This window comes from Poecilia reticulata, chromosome 4 (genome assembly GCF_904066995.2).
Source record: "Poecilia reticulata chromosome 4, P_reticulata-male-v2, whole genome shotgun sequence".
NCBI classification, from domain to species: Eukaryota; Metazoa; Chordata; class Actinopteri; order Cyprinodontiformes; family Poeciliidae; genus Poecilia; species Poecilia reticulata.
Window position 1 is genome coordinate 23,619,689 of NC_088833.1, and position 21,006 is coordinate 23,640,694.

The window sequence follows — 21,006 nt, forward strand, 5'->3', positions numbered from 1 at the left end:
ACCTTTCTTTGGTGTGCTTGCTTTCCTTTTCTTGAACAATCTCCTTTAATACAGTTTTACAAAAAAAGTACTTTTCAAATATATGGCAAAACATTAATCCGACTTCTGTTTGATGTCATTGCTGAGTCAGTGTAAAAACTGTAAAAAGTCAGCGAGGCACAATGTCGGACCGACCGGCAGACACACACAAACCCAGAAGTTTGGACCCAAGAGAGCCGACGGCACATGTGTCTGATCTAGCCTTTTAAAATTCATTTGTGTTGCTTTTAGTTATGTTCATGTTTTCTGAATTGCAGGGAGTTAAAAACAATCAAACATCCAACAGCCTTCAGGCTTCAGAGTCACTTCCCTGCAGGGGCAGAAAGCAGCTGTGAGCCCAACGGTTGGTGGCATTTCCAGTTAAGAGAGAGAGAAAAGCCACATCTGACTGGACTCGAAACAGAAAGTCAAGTTGGTTCAGGGAAAGTAAAGAGGATCTGAACCAACTGGAAGCTCTCTTCTCCTGTCTCATGGTCAAGATGTTTGCCTTCCTACTAATCTAAATGTTAATTCTCACTTCTGCTCAGAATTTCTTTTTAAAACAACTTGATTTCATGGTCATTTTGTCTTGTTTTTTGGGAGTCTATAAATGACCCGTTCAAGTCCTAACATTGTGATTCTGAGAATAAATATGCCTTCAAAATATCTGTTTTTCATGGATTGGCTGACGTTTAGCACCAGCCCATCTGAAACCCTGCAAGGATAAACAAGGTGTAGATGGGTGGATATATATATATATATATATATATATATATATATATATATATATATATATATATATATATATATATATATATATATATATATATATATATATATATATATATATTCACCCAGTGTTTTTGAGGTCCATAAATTGTCTCTAAATTGTCAAAAACTGATTAAATTCCCCTTTATGTTTTGAAGGAAAAAAAAAAACAACAGATTTTCCAAAAGCAAATGACACATTGCAGTCTAATACCTCAATGATCAGTGTGCTTCTGCTCTTAATGTTGCCATCATCAGGTTTTTCCCCCTAACTCTGATTCTTTCATCTTTCATGCCAAAGCTGAACGGTGAATCTCCAAGACAGGATGGAAGATGCTTTCCATTTCAAAAACTCTCCCTTTCTGACCGGGAGCTGTTTCTGCTGACGGCAGCAGAGAGAGAAAGCAGAAGGAGCTCCATTTTCTCATAGGTTATCTGTTTCATAGGAAACTGTCACTATATCATGACAGTTTTAAAAACTATGTCGATTTTTTTTTCTAAAGGTGATGCACTGCAGACTATAAAAAAACATGTTTTACTGGCTCATAAAACACATGACAAATGGTTTAACGCAGCTGTCTCAGTTCAGGTCTTGTCATTTTTCTATGTGTCTCTGCTTCGACACATCTGAATTAAATAATGAAGTTAATAAGGTGACGACTCATGTCGACAAAACTGTTGGTACCCACTGAAATAACTTGAGCATCGCTTTTGAATTGTGGCTCAACAGAATATTTCAAAGACACAAAATAATGAAACAGGCTTGTGTGAAAATGATGGCCCCTCTAGAGAAGATTAAAAAAAATACATTGAGAATAGGGACATTTTAAATTAGCAGTACATGTGTCTTCAAGGTTGTGGTCAGTCAGTCTTCCTATTTAAAAGCTGATAAGTAGTTGCTGTGCTGTTTGTTGATATGGTGTGTGCCACACTCAACATGGACCACACAGGAAGGGAAGGAGAAAGTTTGAGCCAAGAGTTTAGAAAGAAAATTAGAGACAAGTACATTAAAGGTAAAGGCCGTGAAACCATCTATAAATAGAGACCGAACGTTAGCCAACCTCCCTGCCACAGCTGCAGGAAGAAAGCAGATGACAAATTCATAAGAACAATATGAATGACAAGCAAAGAGCCCAGAACAACCTCTAAAGAAGTTAAAAGTGAGCTCAAAGGTCAAGGTGCATCAGTGCTACATCTCACCAGCCGTCCTGGTTTGAGCCACGGAGGACACCATCCTTCCTTTCATTGAAGGATGAAAAAGCGAGACTGGAATTTGCCCCAAAGTTTCTATGAGAATGACCTTTAGGCAGACGAGACAAAACTGGAGCTTTAACGCACCGCACACAAAAAAGTTCAGAACCAAGAATGCAGCAAAGAAAGAACGCTGTCCCTGCAGTGAAACATGGAGGAGGCTCGGTCAGGTTGTGCTGCATCTGGCCCAGGTTGTCTTGAATCTGTGCAGAGTACAATGAATTGTGCACATGTGATTTTAATTAATCCCATTGACATGGTGTATTTTTAGGTATAAAACCTGTGCATGTTTTAGCAAGACACAACCAAACAGTCTGACCCCACCCGATCTGTTTTGAGATGTTTCTATTTATGTTGCAAACCAGGAACAATTTCTTAGTTTTGCTCTGACGTGAATAAAATCAGTTTGAGATTTGTGAAGTGATGCAATCTGTTTTTCATTCTAAGTCACATTTAAAGGCTTGCAACCGTATCAGAAACTATTTTTATTCAGCAGCATTTAAATTGGGACAAAGCAGTTACTCACTTTAAACAGCTGGTTTCTTCAGGTCTATTGAAGATTTAAGACTGCTAAGTGAACATTTGGTTTTACTTTATGTTCCACCATTTGAAACAGACATTTCGAGGTAACGACAGCAATTAACTCGTGTACTGTTCTCATGCTGTGTGGTAATTCTGGTGCAAGAAAGAGTTTGCCACATCCTTTTCTGCAGATCTAATCAGGGTCAGGTCAACATACCTTTTCCTGCCTTGTCCTGAGAGCGCATCAAGTCAAGCATCTTTTTTATGGAGTAAAATACCTTGCTTGAAGTTCTTAACAGATTGCATTTCGTTTGCCTACCACCCTTAAAAATACTGACAAAAAATATGAAAAAAATGTCCAAGAATAACTCAACAAACAATGTTTTTTTGTTATCATAATATCATCTAAAATGAGGTAGGTTGTGTTTGAAAATGAAACTAAGCATTGTGATTTTATTTTTAATATTAATTATATATAAATTGTTTCAGATTGCAATGCAAAAATGGCAAATGTCAACATTTATTTTCCAGTTTTAATATCATAAAATGCTTTTGAAAGTCGGGGTTATGCTTGAGATTGCACAGCAGATGAGTGGTTTACTATGTTCTGCACGTGCAGAGTGATATAAATCTGGCGGTAGACCAGACAGGTAGCACCTGTTTGTACAAAATATCAACAGTTTCAGTCTGCTGGAGGGGAAAAAAGAGACAAAGCGAAACTAAAGCTTTCTCTTTATGCTTTTGTGAATAAGCCCAACTTTTGTGCGGCAGCACATCTGGATTCTCATTCATATCCTGCAACTGCTCAAAAACTAGAGTAATAAAATTGTCTTCCATAGTTTTGAGCAGCAGCTGAAGTGCAAGAAAAGCCGAAGAATGTTGTCATCCAATCTGAAAAGAATCTCACAAATATTTGATTTTGGAATTGAAATAGTGAAGCGCATTAAGTCAGGGGATATATGTTACACAGACACCTAAATAAAATTAAAGAAGATGCTAAATGTAGAATTGAGTTGGTCAAACTTAAATACTTTAGATTCAATAAATAATGTTTAATGCTTCATTGAGCAAACTTAACTTATATAAACTAATTTATTGAATGGGAAGCTTGCCCAAAATTGAACTGAGTTCATCCAAGGAGTCATTTTTTTGAGTGCACTACTGGCAATCAAGCTGTGGGTGTATGAGCAATGCCTTTCTGCCTCCTTCTGTAAGGATGTAGTGCGACCTTTTAATGTCACCAGTCTCCCACTGATCAGTCTAGGAATGAAAACCTAAGTGAGCTGCATCTTCAGTCAGTCATTTACAAACGACTGGGACTCATGTTTCATCATAGATGCTTTAATTGATCCATCCATCTGTAATTTAAAATGACAGCTTTGTGAATATTTCCAAACGTTATTGTCATTGTTCCACAAAGTTTCATCTGACAATGTCTCTTGTTTTTAAAAGGAATTACAACCTAAATCGTTCCAATATGCTGTTTGTTAACTGAACTGTGGAAGTTTCTGTGAGTAAAGGCCTTTTGGAGTTCAGACATAGCTGCTGAAACGTAACTTTCTACATACATTAAATCAATCGATAAAAATTCTGGTGAAACTTTTGGTGAGAATTTATTATGAGACCCGATAAAACATCAAGTCTCATCAGAATACTTTGAAACATCAGAATATTTCTGGTTTAATATGGCTGAAAATTTAAACAAGACTTGTTTGAATCTTGTTTGTTGATTGTAGTGAGTGATCTCGACGCTTTTACCTTTGTCCAAATTATTCTGCCATCTTGTGGAGGTAGTGAGCAATGCAGAACCAGCGGTTGTTAAAACAAGAGCATGTTTTCAATGGTTGAGACTTAGTATTTTTTTGTTTTTGTAAGGCACTTAAAATTTAAAGCACTTTGAACTGCCTTGTTTCTGAAATGTGATGATGATGATGATGATGATGATGATGATGATGATGATGATGATGATGTTAGAAGTGCAGCAATCAGCCAAATATCAAAGTCAGAAAATTTTGCATGATTATTTCATATTTATTGCATCATAGTGGTTCATCTTCTTAATATAATGATTACATTTATAAAGGAGAAATATTAGCGGAGTAAATTTTTGTCATCAGGCAGCAGGTTAACGTGGCACTGCGCAGAGGCGGTAAGGTTTGGGGCAATGGGTCACTCCCAGTTTGTACTCCAGACTGGGCTTCTCTCCTGGAGGAGATGAAAACGTGAACCTCTGGAGGAGGGAGGTGAAGAAGAGGAACAGCTCCATCCTGGCCAGCTGCTCCCCGAGACACACACGCTTACCTGAGAAAGCAGAATTATAACGTTTTTAATCAGATATGATGGCACAGAGACCGTGATCACCTTAAAATTTACCTAAATGGCAAACTTATTCAAGGGTCAGCGATTATTGAAAGTGTGATGTGGTATTTCACTGAGACACTAGACAGCAAATCAGTTTACATATCAATTTAAATAGAGCCAATTTATAACAAGCTTTCTCATAAGATAAATGGATCAAAATCTAATCAATCGAATTTTAGAGATGAATTCCAGTTCAGCCGCATAATAAATGCATAACAGTTTATATCAATTCATTATGTCAGCTGATGCATGAAGTTTACAGCTGATTTTGTGAAGCAAGGTTTAGCTTCTGAGATAAGAGTCTCCCTGTAGTAGAAGAAAACTAAATTTCACCGTTGACCTCATATAAAGATTCAAGGTCCCAAAGGACAAGTTAACAATATTGTATAAATAGATGTGGAGCTCAATAAATAATAACATCACCAATAATTCCATTTATTTCATTCAAGTAAACTAGTGATGGCTTACAGCTAACTAAAACCCAAAATTATTCAGAAAATAAGAATATTACTCAAGACCATGAAACTTTTTTTGTTGGTCTGTGTAACTGCATGGGAAACTAAACTGTGGGGTTTCATGAAGAATAAAGCGTTTTCATGAAATTCATTCTTAAATGTTGCTATTCTAAACATTTGTAATGCATGAGTTTCAAGTTTGAATTAAAAGTAGGCCCATGAATTAATGGTTTCTCACTAAGTTTTTGGTTGAGGTCTTATAAGTTGTCTTAGACAAAAAAAATCTTATTTTAAGAGCTGTCCATAAAATTAGTTCAACAAACTTCGACATCCAACCTGCAGAAAAGGGGAGAAATGCGTCTCTCTTCATGAATTTGCCATCTTTTTCCAGAAAGTGCTGAGGATTGAAGGTGTACGGAGTTTCCCACATGGACTCATCGTGTAAAACTGAGTCCAGTATAGCAAGAACCATGGTGCCCTGAAAAATCAGTGTAGCGTTAGTCAGATAGGACCAAATACTTTATTTTACTGCTGATCGAAACCACATTATTACAAATCTGAAAAAGCAAACGTTTTATTCATCTCAGCCTTTGAGATTGAATGCTACATTTTTGATTGCTGCTCCGTTGCTTCCGAGTTACCATTCGTACCCACTGATCAGGGCAATATTGGTAGTCAAAGCAAATATTGCTAGAAAAATCAATCATAAAAGCAATTACACAGACACCATTACCTGAGGTGGCAAAATTGCATTTTTTGACGTCCCATCTCAGCTGCAAGCATCAGGGAGAGTAAGTAAACTTTTAGTTTGCATTTGGAGTTGATTGTGTTGAGGAGATATGAGTAAGAATATCAAGTGCCTGTGACTTTCTCATCACAGTTTTCTTTTTGAACAAACTGAGTCACTGACTAATTCCCAAAATCTGCTGTGAACATTAAATTGTTAATCTAGAGGACCTTAGTTTCCACACTGAACAATCTCATTGAGACAAAGCTCTGATGAAGCAGGGTAGTCTGAAAACCTCCTCTCTCTCCTCACAATGTCATTATAAGACATTTTATTTAGAAGCAGACAAAAACTAAGACCTTTAATTAAAGTTTGACATGTAAAAATAGGGGAAGCATCTAAATAAAATAACACATTTGCAGGTCAGACCTTTGGGATGGTGTATTTATCCACTGTGGTGTCCTGGTTAGCTGTACGGGGCACATTTAACGGGATGATGTTCCCCATCCTCTGTATCTCATGGATGACAGCATTGGTGTAAGGCATGTTGTCTCTGTCAGCCATAGACGGCTGCCTGGACGGACCAATCACAGCGTCTATCTCAGCCTGGACTCGCTCTGCATGCAGAGAAGAACAGAACAATCTGAGTCTATGAGAGGAAATGCATACTGTATAATGTTAGTTGAGTGTAGCAATGGGAAAATGTGTGACAGACTTAAAGACGCTTCACTCAAACCTACCTTGTATTTGTGGGTTCAAGATCATGTACAGCAGCCCCCAGTGTAAAGTGGTGGTGGTGGTTTCGGTTCCAGCACCAAACAGGTCCAGAGTGCAAAAACACAAGTTGTCAATTTCAAAACCAGAATCCTTGTCTTCTTTCTGATTGAGACACATGAGGCAGACGTTGTTGGCACGAGTCATGATAGACGAGAAGAGCTTCAACACAGCAGGGAGGTCTCACCTCTCCCATCTCTATGAGGAAGGAGTCGATGTAGTCTCTGGGTGACGAAGGGTCCAGGTTCTCTCTGTGCTCCTTGATCTTTACTTTAATAAAATCTACTAGTTCATGTGTTATGGTGAAAATCCTCTGATGAGGTCCAGGCAGCCATTTCATCAGCCAGGGCAAGGCGTTGTAAAGCTACAGAAGAGACATAAATATCCATTGTTTCATCAAAGTGGTTCTGGCATATCCAAGTACTGAATGAGAAGTTAGAGTTTCCATCAATCATCACATCACCACCACCAGACAAAACCAGTCAGTGCCTTTCATGAAGGGTTAATTGACTGGTTTTGTATTTTCTAAAGCCAGTCTACCCATCATTCTCTGAACGCTGACATCCATTGAGCATTCATTTTTAGTCCAGATATCTGGATAGTTTCTCTATTTTCAAACCAGTTTTTGTAACCTGGTCCGACACCAACAATCATGCAACATTTAAAGCCACTTGAATAGCCTTTTTTTCTTCTTTCTGATGCTCTGTTTGAAATCGTCAAGGTCGTGTTCATAAAACTTCTTGCCATGTGATTGGCTGACTCATTATTTGTGTTATAAAAAATCTGTTGAACTGGTGTATTAATGGTCAGTAGGTGTATTTGTGTGAATGCATCATCTCCAACTTCATTAGACATTGACAAGTCTGAAATCTATTTCAGCAGATCTACAAATGATTTTCTCTCCAAGGGACTGAATCTTATACCACAGATATCACTGTTAGACTTTATGACCAGAATTACTTGAACAAAGATTTTACATCCATCTCTGTACTTCCTTTATCTATTTGGTAACAGAAATAAGTTGGTCATTGGTTAAGTACAGCTTATCTCTACCTCATGCAGCTTCAACCTTCTTCTTCTTCTCTTGGAAACATGTCCTCACCTGGGCCCACACTGTTCCTTCCAGGTAAATCGTCTCATTGAAGAGTTGAAGGATGATCTTGAACTGCTTGTCGTTGTACTCAAATCGATTCCCAAAGACCAAGCAGCAGATGATGTTGCCCACGGCGTTGTTGATCAGTTTTTGGGCATTAAATTGCTGACCTGAAACAAAAACAAGCAAACGTATTAGACAACAGCAGTACAGTTTACTATAAATGGTGGAATCCAGAGTTTAGTAAAAATAAATAAATAAAGCAGAGAGCAGTTCTATGTTGGAAATTCCTGAGCAACGTGATTTCTTTGGCTTCTCAGTTGCTAAAGGTCCCAACTTTCTCTAATTTACAGCCAAGAAAGAATATATAAAAAAATGTATAATAAATCATGTTGAACCTCTTGAAGCAAACTTGTTTCAGTACTTGAAACTGAAAAAAACTATAATTAAAAAAAAGAAAAAAATATTTTACATATCGCCGCCTTTCTAAAATAATGTCCTAAGTCACTTTTTGACCAAAGGGATTTTTGTTTTTTGCCTAAAACATCTTTTGGAAAAAGAGGTGGTGATTTTTTTTTTCTCCCAAAATCACTTTTGGCAAAAAAAAAAAAAAAAAAAAGACTTATTAATTTAGGATGGTGAAAACATATTAAAGGTATAGAGAGGTATAAAAATGGTAAATAAAGAAATATTAAAGGGACTTTGAAAGGAAAATGGTGACGAGCGACTCTATAACTGGCCTGAGCATTTTAGGAACTGATTATCTGTTCAGATTTTAACACAAACTATTACAGAGTTGTCTAAAAAAAAAAACAGAGAATATCAATAGAGAAGCGGTAGACTTGGCATAAGTATATTGTTAATATCAAAGGTCACAGAAGACTGGCAGACTGGACAATTTTAGTGACTTAAATATTCTCGTAGCTGTAGTTAGTTACATCCAGAGATGCAAATTAGCCTTTCTGAACAGTCAATGCATCGAACATGGAAGGTCCTCTGCAATGCTATCATGTTAATGTCAACCAAAACCTCTGAGGAAATTATGGAATATTTTGTTAACCTGCAATTAAAAGCCATTTTGGAGATAAAAAGAGGTCCAAAGTGATACTGTTAAGGTGACCATAATAAACCTAATATAGAGAATATTTCTAACAAAACCATTTCCTGAACACAAAATAAGATTTTCCTTTTGTTATCAACAAAAGCCTCAGTGAGATACTGACACTCCTGCTGGATGGATCGCTCCAGGGTTTTCTTCCCCAGACCAAAGTTTCTTAGTGTGTGAAGAGCAAATCTCCTCTGCTGCTTCCACGGATTACCACTGGAACCTACAAGACCTTTTTGAAACCAATAAAATAAAAAGTTTTACGCTGACTCTTGAATGAAATTAATACTGTAACACAGAAACCCTAAAAGGCAAGGAGAAAATATATTTTCAAAGAGCCATTTTCTAAGTCTGACCAAAATTTGCTTTTCCCTGAACTTTAAAAATCGTGTAAAAGTGGTGCAAAATTTGATCAATTATGTTCTTTTATTAAGTATTTCTGACTATACAACTTATATTTATTTCCTTTCTACAGCAAACAACTACAAACACGGTAGAAAAAAGTTTTAATTCTTTATTATTTTTAGTCGCTTATGTCCCATTTGCCTTTCAGGGCTTTGGTAAATTAATGCAATTACAAAAACAGCCAAACATTCTTTGTGTGAAATGATATAGGTGGTTTGAGATTGATTGTAAATTGCAGCTTTTGACACAAAATATAAAGAATGTCACCTTTATGCCCAATTAAATCTTCAAACAACGGGACTCTGGGACGGTCGATGAAGTTTTCTCCTTGTTGGACCAGAGTCTCTCTCACCAGCTTGTAGCCATTGATGATGACAACCCTTCCACCAAACAAACGCAGACTGAAAACATTCCCGTATTTCCCTGCAAACTGAACACAGAGCAGATATTTGCTTTCATTCAAAATTCAGAAAATAAACCTTTTAAAAACCTTTGAGAAAGAAATCTGATTTACATGTCATGTAAATCAGCATATAACATTTCTAAGAAGGTCAGTATCTTCTCACATACTAATCATCATAAATAAAGTAATTTGGAAATCACTAACATCAGAGATTTATTAGGCTTTTGAACAGTTTCTTACTATGCTATTATTGCTACCACCACTGCAACAGTAGTAATGAATTGTTGTATCACCAAATTTTGTTTGTGTTAAGGTGTAACATTTTTCATTAATTTGTTTTCTAAAAAAAATTGAACTTTTTCATGGTATCTCTATAAGGAGAGGTAGTAAAGGCTCAAGGGAAATATGACAAATGAATGTTAAAAAGTATGTAGGTAAAAAGTCTAGTGAGTTAGAATGTTGCACTTTGCTCTACAAGAGAAAAACAAAAAGGTTAGAGTCCATTTCAGCCACCTTTATACTCTTCAGTCAACAATGTCCTTGATAAAGCATTTTATCTGAACTTAATCTGAGGTATTTTTTTGTTTTTTAAAAGAAATATAATTTGTTATGATTCCTTCATTTATTGTTTGAGTTACTGCTTTTTATTTGGGAAACAACATTATTTAAAGACAGGATCTGTATTTTATTGCTGTCTGTTTTTCTCCTACCTCTTTAAACTGCAGGTGAATTTTGGACGCCTTAATGCGAGGAAGGTCTCCGATAAAAGGAAAAGACCACGGACCTGGTGGAAAGTTACTAGGCACTCTGTTCTTCAAAACGTCTGTCAGCAGCAGAAAAACACAAAAAAATATCATAAAACCTCTGAGGTCTATCCAGTCCAAGCCGAGGACACTCAGGATCGTCTCCATGTCGCCTGTGAACACCGAGGTGGAGCAAATGAACCAGATGTTTTCAAGCAGGAAGCAGATAATAAACACTACTGGAAATCACTGCTGAGTTTCACAATAAAACTACTCAGCTTTTATCTATGTGGATGTCTCATTCAATACAAATAATACACAGCTTTTTACTTGAAGTTTTTATTTGATTTATTTAGGTTTGATTACAAAAGTGATGACCTATCAATGAAACTGACATGAACAAATTAATAAAATTCAGAACTTTTACCATGATGAACTGATTCTTGAATTTATTTCTGTCTGAATGTGTTGCATATTGAATTCATGTTAGTGAGTATTGAAAGACAACTTTGAATAAAAAAATGAACTAAATATGTAAAATCAATTAGAAATCTTACAACCTTCCCTCTCCATCATTTGTACTCCAACAAATCCACAAGGGGTCGCAACTGCCAAGTTGAAGTCCTCGTTAATCTGGATTTTGAATTCATAAACATTAAAGATGACAGCCAAACATTTGTGAGACTTGTTGATTATACTGAAAGTGACTAGACAGCTGCCATCCATAAATGATGAAACATCAGACAGTTAAACTCTGGACAGAATTTTATTCATAAACATCATAAACATCAAATGTTGGAAGAAACCAAAGTGTTTTTATTGCTGTACATTAAGAAGATTCAGGCAAGGAAAATAAACGAGAAAACCCCATCAACTGAATTGAAGATTTGTTCAAAGTACTGTAAATACTGGGCAAAAGCAGTTTAAATGAAAGATAGATGATTATTCCATCAGTCTTGTTTTTAATCATGATAAATTGTATAGTTTTATTTGTCATCAGGCAGCAGGTTAACGTGGTGCAGCACAGAGGCGGTAAGGTTTGGGACAACGAGTGAGCCCCAGTTTGAACTCCAGACTGGGCTTTTCTCCTGGAGGAGATGAAAATGTGAACCTCTGGAGGAGGGAGGTGAAGAAGAGGAACAGCTCCATCCTGGCCAGCTGCTCCCCGAGACACACACGTTTACCTGAGAAAGCAGAATTATAACGTTTTTAATCAGATCTAATGTCACACACACCTTTACCTGACAATACACATTACAAGATGTTAACATTACACATTGCAATTACGGTGCACTGAACACCATATACACTTCTGCAACAGTGTGCTATTTGGTCTTAATGGTTTTATTGTATCTGATGCTTATAACGTTTATAATGCAATCTAATATTTTCTGTGATGTTGTATCTCACCGAAGCACTACATTTCAATTCAATTTACATATAAGTGTAAATGAGCTGTAGACTGTTTTCATTAAACAAATGCTTAAAGTGTGTTACTATATTCTAAGTAACACAATTTAATACACTATTAATACACTAGTTTCATGTTTCAATTTAAAAATTGTTCTGCTGCAGCTTCGGACTGACTGTGGCTGAGATCAAATCAAGAATTTGTTGAATTTATGTTATGATTACAAGGCAGGTTTTTCAAACCTTGTTGAGGTTTTTGAAGTTGTTTAAGACATAAATGTTTTATTCTAATAGTTAGTCCAACAACCAAACTTCGACATCCAACCTGCAGAGAATGGGAGAAATGCTTCTCTCTTCCTGAATTTGCCGTCTTTTTCCAGAAAGTGCTGAGGATTGAAGGTGTACGGAGTTTCCCACATGGACTCATCGTGTAAAACTGAGTCCAGTATAGCAAGAACCATGGTGCCCTGAAAAACCAGTGTAGTGTTAGTCAGATAGGACCAAATACTGTATTTTACTGTTGATTTATAGAAAGTCACATTATTATACAAATCTAAAAAAATTAAATAATTTTTTTTAGATTGAATTTTCATTTTAGCCTCTTGGTTTACACATCGAACATTTTCAAAGTTAGTTCACAAAGCTCTCCTCAAACAGTGCAGTCTAAGACATCTAATTAAAGTTTCACGTGTAAAAACAGGGGAAGCATCTAAATAAAATAACACATGTGCAGGTCAGACCTTTGGGATGGTGTATTTATCCACTATGGTGTCCTGGTTAGCTGTACGGGCCACATTGAGCGGGATGATGCTCCCCGTCCTCTGCATCTCATGGATGACAGCGTTGGTGTAAGGCATGTTGTCTCTGTCAGCCATAGACGGCTGCCTGGACGGACCAATCACAGCGTCTATCTCAGCCTGGACTCGCTCTGCATGCATAGAAGAACAGAACAATCTGAGTCTATGAGAGGAAATGCATACTGTATAATGTTAGTTGAGTGTAGCAATGGGAAAATGTGTGACAGACTTAAAGACGCTTCATTCAAACCAACCTTGTATTTGTGGGTTCAAGATCATGTACAGCAGCCCCCAGTGTAAAGTGGTGGTGGTGGTTTCGGTTCCAGCACCAAACAGGTCCAGAGTGCAAAAACACAGATTGTCAATATCAAAACCAGAATCCTTGTCTTCTTTCTGATTGAGACACATGAGGCAGACGTTGTTGGCACAAGTCATGATAGATGAGAAGAGCTTCAACACAGCAGGGAGGTCTCACCTCTCCCATCTCTATGAGGAAGGAGTCGATATAGTCTCTGGGTGACGAAGGGTCCAGGTTCTCTCTGTGCTCCTTGATCTTGATTTTAGTAAAATTTTGTAGCTCTCGCATTATGGTGAAAATCCTCTGATGAGGTCCAGGCAGCCATTTCATCAGCCAGGGCAATGCGTTGTAAAGCTACAGAGGCGAGACAGAGAAAAATCCATTGTTCCATAAAAGTGGTTCTGACTCTCCAATCTTCAATTGCATATCCAACTGTCAAGTTAAAACAGCAAATGGTGTATTTGTGAGCAGAAAAGCTTACCTCTGAGGCCAGACATGCAAGTGATTCAAATGATGATTACAAAGCTGGACTATTAGCAGAGATGGAAGATGAAGCTGGTGAGCTTGATAAACAGCAAGAAGCTGATTTGGAAAAGACTATTCAGTCTAATTTGTGGAAAAAATATGGTCAAGATGAGCTCTATACTGCAATCCAAGAGGCAGAAAAGGCATGTAATGTTGCTTCTGACATAGAAGTCTTAACTGTGAACAAAAGTGCATGAAGTGCAGCTGTCTTTTGTGGAGAATATGATCCAGGAATCTATTAAAAGTTTTGTGACCTGGGAAACAAACTGTGCCTTCTGATACCAATTACATTACTCACCAAGCAGCTCAAAAATTGAACCTAGAAGGTGAGAACATAACATTAGCTGTTCATGGTGTTGGGGGAATGTCAGTCGAAGTTAGAACAAAAAGATACCTGTTAAAACCCCCAAAGGCACAGTGAAAGCTCACCAACTCATTTGTTATGGACTCAGTGAGATTGCTAAAGTGCATAAAGTCATTCAACCACTGCAGCTACAAAAGTTCTTTCCAGATGTTGACCTGGAAGACCTCAAAAGACCGGATACCATTGAGCTGCTAATAAGCCACAGAGAAGGCAGTCTGGCCCCTAAACGAGTCAAGGTCGTTGGAGACCTGGACCTGTGGAACAGTCCACTCGGCATAACCGTGGGAGGAGCTCATCCGGATCTTTGTGAAGACGTCAACATGGCAGCACACAGGTCAGAAACACACTTTGCTCGTTCTATGCGCACTGCTGCTATAAAGTATGAAGAAGTCTGCAGTCTCAAAGAAGTTAAAGCAGAAAGCAAAAGTACAACTACCAATAAAGAGTTAATTGATTAGTGGAAATGGGAGAGCATGGGAGCCGCTTGTGAACCAAAGTGTGGTGGGTGTCGCTGTGGGACATGCCAACCAGGTGGAAAAGACATGACATTAATGGAGGAGAAAGAACTTCAAATAATTAAACAAGGTCTTACCCATGTGCAAGCAGATGCACACAGTGATGCTCCCCACTGGGATGCAAAGTATCCTTGGATTGTAGAACCCACTAGTCTTCCCAATAACAGGAAAAGTGTTGAGTCAACTTTCTTAAGAACAGAAAGACGATTAAATAAAGAGCCTGAATGGAAAACTGTCTATGCAAACCAGGTGCATGAAATGGTGCAGAGAAAAGCAGCAATAAAGCTAACAGAAGAAACTTTAAATGGCTGCTGGAAATGACCAGTATGGTATGTGAACCACCAGGTGGCACCAAATCCTCATTCTGTAACCACTCCTGTGCGTTTAGTACGGAACAGCAAAGATTTGAAGGTCTAAGTATGAAGGGTCTTGATGTTTTAAATCCTATCCATGCTGTTCTACTCAGGTTCAGAAGGGGACTGCATGCTGCCTTGGGAGACATTAAAAAGATGTATAACTCTGTGTGGCTAGAGGACCTGGAGAGACATCTACACAGGTTCCTCTGGAGAGACGGCTCAGAAGAGGAGATCGGTGAGTTTGCCATTACCAGAGTTAACATTAGGGATCGTCCTGCTGGATGTATTGCCCAAGTAGCAATGCGAGAGACAGCAAAACTGCCCACGTTTGACAGCTGTAAAGAGGAGCGGAGGATCCTAGAAGAAGACTGTTATGTCAATGACATCCTAACATCTGAAAATGACCCAGAACTTTTGCACAAACACATTAAGAAGGTGGAAGAGATCTTACAAGTTGGGGAATTTTTTTTGAAACCATGGGTCCTATCAGATCAAAGTGGGAGGCAAAAAATGTCCTTACCTAGCAGAGATACAATCCTTACACTCCCTAATCAGATGAAAGATGATGATAATAAGGCTTTGGGAGTGGGATATCTGGTGGAAGAAGATAAATTGTATGTGATAACATCAATCAATTTCTGGGACAAAGAGGTAGTAAAGGGACAAAACCTAGAGGAAGGAGAAGTGAGAGCAAATACTCCAAATCCTCTCACTAGGAGGCAACTCCTTAGCCAAGTAGCAAGCCTTTTTGATCCCATTGGCCTAGTCACACCCACCAAACAAAAAGGAGCAATTCTAGTGAGAAAGGCTTTCCAAGAAACCAGAACTGCAGGTTAAGCAGGTGACACGAGGGATCAACCACTTTCTGATGGGCATAGAAATGAAGCCATTGAATTGTTCCAGGAGTATGTGCGCCTGGGCCAAATTAAATTTCACAGGAGTTTAACACCAATCAGTTGGATTGGAAAGCCCCTAGGAATAACTTTTTCTAATGGGAGTGATAAAAGTTATGGTGCAGTTCTATACTTCAGATGGGAGACGGAGCAAGAGATCCAAGTGAGACTTGTAGAATCCAAAGCAAAACTCACTCCACATGACCAGAAGGGAGAACCTGTAAAAGCAGAAATTTGTGGTGCAGTGTTTGCAGCTCTTCTGAGGAAGTATGTTGAAAAGCACAGCAGGATGGAAATTGGAGGCTGGTACCATCTTCTGGACAGCCAAACTGTGCTGGGAGCCATTCAGCGCGATAGCTATGGGTACCAAACTTTCTTTGCTAACAGAGTTGGTGAAATACAGAAAGCTGGGCCTGTCGCAGATTGGTGGTGGATCCCAGATGAGCTCAATGTTCCAGATATTGCATCAAGAGGAGCATGTCCTGAGCACCTCCAAGAGGACTCTCAGTGGCAAAATGGACTAAAGTTCCTGTTGCAACCTGTTGAACAATGGCCTATAAGATCAGCCAAAGGCATTGCTATGGGTGCAAAAGACAGTGTTGCAAGGCTCCAAAGAAAAGCTTTCTCAGCAATAATGACCAGAGCTCAATCCAGCCAAATTAAAGAAAAAAATGTGATGAGGATGTGACAAAGAACCCTTTAGAAGCTACAGAGTGTAAAGAAAAGGACAGTCAGCTCAAAATCACTCCTCTTACATGCATTGCCAAGCAATTAATTCAAGAGAGAAGATACAGCAGTCTTTCTAAACTGGTCAGAGTTATTGCATGGGTGAGAAGAGCTGTTGAAAATTGGAAACTCACTTTGGAAAGCCAGCAAAGTGGCAGAAAAGTGAAAATAAAAATTTCATCAGACACCAAACCAACCATTCATCCTGGGCTCAGTGTTGCAGACCAAAATGCTCTGAGAAGTCAGTACAAACTTGGCAAAGTGATCAGTGTAAACGGCAATGTAAAGGGGACTGTACGAGATGTGTATGTACAAACTTATCCAAGTTACCCTGTACCACTTGTGAAAGCTGCAGGACAAACGAGGAAAATGAGAAAAAAACTTCCAATGAAAATGCCCTCAACGATACTTCATAGAGATGTAAGGCGCATTGTTGTGTTATTGCTGATAGAAGAACAAGAAAACTGCTGGGACAAGATCTGGTGAAGAGAGAGGTGTGACCTCCTTAGGTTCAAAAACCAGGAGCTCAAGTGGGAGGTGTCAAGTTAAAACAGCAAATGGTGTATTTGTGAGTGCATTACCATCTCCACCCAACTGGCACGCGCCTCACAGGAAATCAAGCGCACCCATCTCTCTCACTCAGGCCTTCAGGAGCCTATAAAGTAACTCGGCACACCTGTGTTCTGAATGATCCCTTTAGACAAAGAACTCAGCTTCAAGCTCCTACAGGGACACCACTGGTAGGAAATGAACATTAAATCATTTAACCTGCATTCAGAGGACCTAGGTGATGAAATGGGTTTATGTTTGGAATGTAGTTTGTTTTGTTTGTTCACTATAATCTGTAAGTAATTTTGGTTGATTTGTTTGTAGGTTTTTAACCTGCTTGGTGTGTCTACTCTGACCACTCTAACAAAATTATGGTGGTCTTGTATTGCAAAGTGAAGTGATTTAAAGACAAAAGAAAAATAAAAAGATGACACTGAGATGAGTTGTTCCTGCGTCTCTTTGATGGGAGCAAGCCTTTTTTCAAGTTTGGGCAGAAGCCGAGGTGGTTTGAAGAGGCCAAGAAACTTGACACCAACTATTGAATGAGAAGTCAGTTTGTTTTTTCATTACAGTTCATGGATCAGGGGCTGCACAGTGGCACAATAATACAGATCACTGAGCACTGTTGCCTTGCAGCAAGAAAGTCTTTGGTTCCAATCCTGGCTGGGGTCTTTCTGAATGAGGTTTGCAGGTTCCCCCTTTGGATACAGGGGTTCTCCCCGGACCATCCTGCTCTCTCACATACTCCGAAGACATGACTGATAGTTTAATTGGTCTCTGTAATTGTCTTTAGCTAACTGTCCTGTGTGTCTCTGTGTTGCCCTGTGATGATGACCTGATGGGGATTTCACCCAATGACTGCTGTAAATCTCTAATCTTAAACTACTACTACTCATCTACTCATTCTTCTCTGAACGCTGACATCAACAGAGCATTTTATCCAGCCATTTTGATACTTTCTTTAAAACCCAGTCAATGCCTTTTCTTCCTCGTTCTCATGGTCGGCCTGAAATTGTCAAGGTTTTCTTCATCACATAGTTGCTGCCATGTGATTGGCTGATTCTGCTAATTATGGGTTGAACAGATATAGGCAAATGAAATGGTCAGATGTACTTTTCCATGTGCCAAGTGTTTGGTCGAAAACAATAATCTTTTTTTTGTTGTTTGAAAATTTTCTGCTGTCCTCACCTGTGCCCAAACACTTCCTTGTAAGTAGACAATATCGTCAAAGTGTTGAAGGATGGTCTTGAACTGCTTGTCGTTGTATTCAAATCGACTCCCAAAGACCAAGCAGCAGATGATGTTGGACACGGCATTGTTGATCAGTTTTTGGGCATTAAATGGCTGACCTGAAATAAAAACAAGAAAACGCCATGGTCATTGAACCAGCTGAAGTGTAGGCAGGTGCTCTAGCATTTCCTGGTAGACGGCTACATTGACTGTAGACTTCAGGAACCCAGTGGACCAACACCAGCAGACGAAATGAAATCCCAAAACCATCATTGACTGTGGAAACTTCAAACTGGACATCAAGCAATGTGGATTCTGGTCCTCTCTACTCTATCTGCAGACACTGGAACTCGATTTCCAACAACGTCACTTTTTGCAAAAATAGATCCCTGAAAAAAGCTAAAGCAATTTTAACTGAACACAGCTACCTCAAGTTTCTCTTTTACCAGGAGGATGCAGGTTTAAAAATCTGCAGGAAAAACATAATTAGGAATTCATTTTCCTGTTACTTTCATTTTTAAATACTTCTTGTTGACTGTTTGTCTGTGTGTCAGTCCATATGCCTACACTGTGATGGTTTTTAGCATACAGACCATATCTATAGTTGGTGACTGTACTTTCTGATGGCTGTAATACCAGTAAGGTCGGTGTAATAAACCCAATATACTGCATATTTCAGAAAGGGTTTTCTTGAACACAAAATAAGATTTTCCTTTTATTTTTTTACCTTGTAGATCAGCAAAAGCCTCAGTGAGATACCGACACTCCTGCTGGATGGATCGCTCCAGGGTTTTCTTTCCCAGACCAAAGTTTCTGAGTGTTTGAAGAGCAAATCTCCTCTGCTGCTTCCACAGATTACCGCTGGAAACTATAAGACCTTTTTGAAACCAACAAAAAAACTTTATTTGGACACTTATAGAAAACTTATCAAATTACCAAACCTGACAGACTAATATTCTTTGTGTGAAATGAGATGGATATTTTAAGCTTGATTTGAAATTGCAGATTGTGAAAGAAAATGTAAATAATGTCACCTTTATTCTCAAATAAGGCCTCAAACAACGGGATGCTGGGACGGTCGATGAAGTTTTCTCCTTGTTGGATAAGAGTCTCTCTCACCAGCTTGTAGCCATTGATGATGACAATCCTTCCGCCAAACAAACGAAGACTGAAAACATTCCCGTATTTCCCTGCAAACTGAACACAGAGCAAATATTTCATTCAAGAAATAAACATTTGAAGAAAGGACAACTTAAAAAGGTATTACGCATCCCAACATCTTTGTCTTTATGCATCTTCAATGTGCTCAACTATAAAATGGGGCGTTTGTTAGTTTACATTTCCATCCATCCATCCATCCATCCATTTTCTTTACACCCTTGTCCCTTTGTGGGGTCGGGAGGTTTGCTGGTGCCTATCTCCAGCTCACGTTCTGGGCGAAAGGCGGGGTACACCCTGTACAGGTCGCCAGTCTGTCGCAGGCATTTTCAAACATTTTAAATAATAATCATGGTTAGAAATATTTTTAGAACTTTCATCCATCCATTTCCTAGTGTGCTTATACTTGGACAATCACAAGCATTATACTAATTTTATATGATTTTAATTATATGCTTGTCATTTAAACTTTCACATAGTTTTGGACTTTTGTAACTGTTGATTGTGGTAACTAAGTCTGGCACAACATGCCGCAGAATCATTTTTGGCCCATCTGGATGACTGTCGATCCTACATAAAATTGTGTATTTTACTCATTAACTACTTCATATGCATGTGATTTTTAAAAAACTTAAATAGCATCTAACAATCAGCAGAAGTCTGTATTGTCACAATATAATACTAAAACCATATTTAGAGTCCTGTAGTTATCTAGTCCACAACATTCCCTCTTTTACATGAGACAAATATTCATCCATATGAGCTACACAGTAGGGTTGCAGCACAGTTCTAAATATGTTGATTTACATCACAAGTTGTGACACATTGTCATATGTATTTTTTATATCAATGACATCAGGGAGATTTATTAGATTATTTTTTTTACAGTTTCTTATTATTCTGTTACTGCACGAATATTATATCATTGATTGTTGAGAATGTTGGTGTATGATTTTTCATTACTGTGTTTTTATTTTTTTAAAATGAATATTTTCAAAGTATGTGTAAGAAGAGATGGGGAAGGCTCTAGGGAAATGTAATGAATGACTGTGAAATAGTTAAAAAGTTCATAGGCAAAAGATTGTGAGTTAAGATCGAGCACTTTGCTCTTCTACAGAAAACAGAGGTTAGAGTCCATTTCAGTCACCTTTATGTCCTTGTTTGAGTCACTGCTTTACATTTGGGAAACAACATTAATTAAAGACAGGATCTGTATTTTATTTCTGTTTGTTTTTCTCCTACCTCTTTAAATTGCAGGTGAAGTTTGGACGCCTTAATGCGAGGAAAGTCTCCGATAAAAGGAAAAGACCACGGACCTGGTGGAAAGTTACTAGGCACTCTGTTCTTCAAAACGTCTGTCAGCAGCAGAAAAACACAAAAAAATATCATAAAACCTCTGAGGTCTATCCAGTCCAAGCCGATGACACTCAGGATCGTCTCCATGTTGCCTGTGAACACTGAGGTGGAGCAAATGAACCAGATGTTTTCAAGCAGGAAGCAGATAATAAACACTACTGGAAATCACTGCTGAGTTTCACAATAAAACTACTCAGCTTTTAT

The 21,006-nt window shown here is 38.3% G+C and overlaps 2 protein-coding genes across 3 annotated transcripts; both read right to left on the reverse strand.

The window, feature by feature from the left end:
• Positions 1 to 4,153: 4,153 nt before the first annotated feature.
• Positions 4,154 to 10,845, reverse strand: LOC145551488 (cytochrome P450 2J4-like). Its single transcript, XM_081606499.1, has 9 exons — positions 10,593 to 10,845; positions 9,747 to 9,909; positions 9,140 to 9,306; positions 7,979 to 8,134; positions 7,064 to 7,240; positions 6,843 to 6,981; positions 6,532 to 6,719; positions 5,712 to 5,853; positions 4,154 to 4,860 (listed from the first exon to the last, which is right to left on the reverse strand). Exons 1-9 carry the CDS (start codon positions 10,791 to 10,793, stop codon positions 4,685 to 4,687), a joined length of 1,509 nt encoding a protein of 502 aa, XP_081462625.1. The 5' UTR covers positions 10,794 to 10,845; the 3' UTR covers positions 4,154 to 4,684.
• A 527-nt stretch (positions 10,846 to 11,372) lies between these two features.
• Positions 11,373 to 20,927, reverse strand: LOC145551486 (cytochrome P450 2J4-like). 2 transcript variants are annotated; one of them, XM_081606495.1, is made up of 10 exons: positions 20,689 to 20,927; positions 19,323 to 19,485; positions 19,016 to 19,165; positions 18,247 to 18,407; positions 14,612 to 14,722; positions 13,308 to 13,484; positions 13,087 to 13,225; positions 12,776 to 12,963; positions 12,361 to 12,502; positions 11,373 to 11,809 (listed from the first exon to the last, which is right to left on the reverse strand). In XM_081606495.1, exons 1-10 carry the CDS (start codon positions 20,887 to 20,889, stop codon positions 11,634 to 11,636), a joined length of 1,608 nt encoding a protein of 535 aa, XP_081462621.1. In that variant the 5' UTR covers positions 20,890 to 20,927; the 3' UTR covers positions 11,373 to 11,633. The 2 variants fall into 2 exon arrangements, with proteins under 2 accessions (XP_081462621.1, XP_081462622.1); XM_081606496.1 differs by lacking the exon at positions 14,612 to 14,722 and having other exon boundaries at positions 20,689 to 20,925.
• Between the last annotated feature and the right edge of the window lie 79 nt (positions 20,928 to 21,006).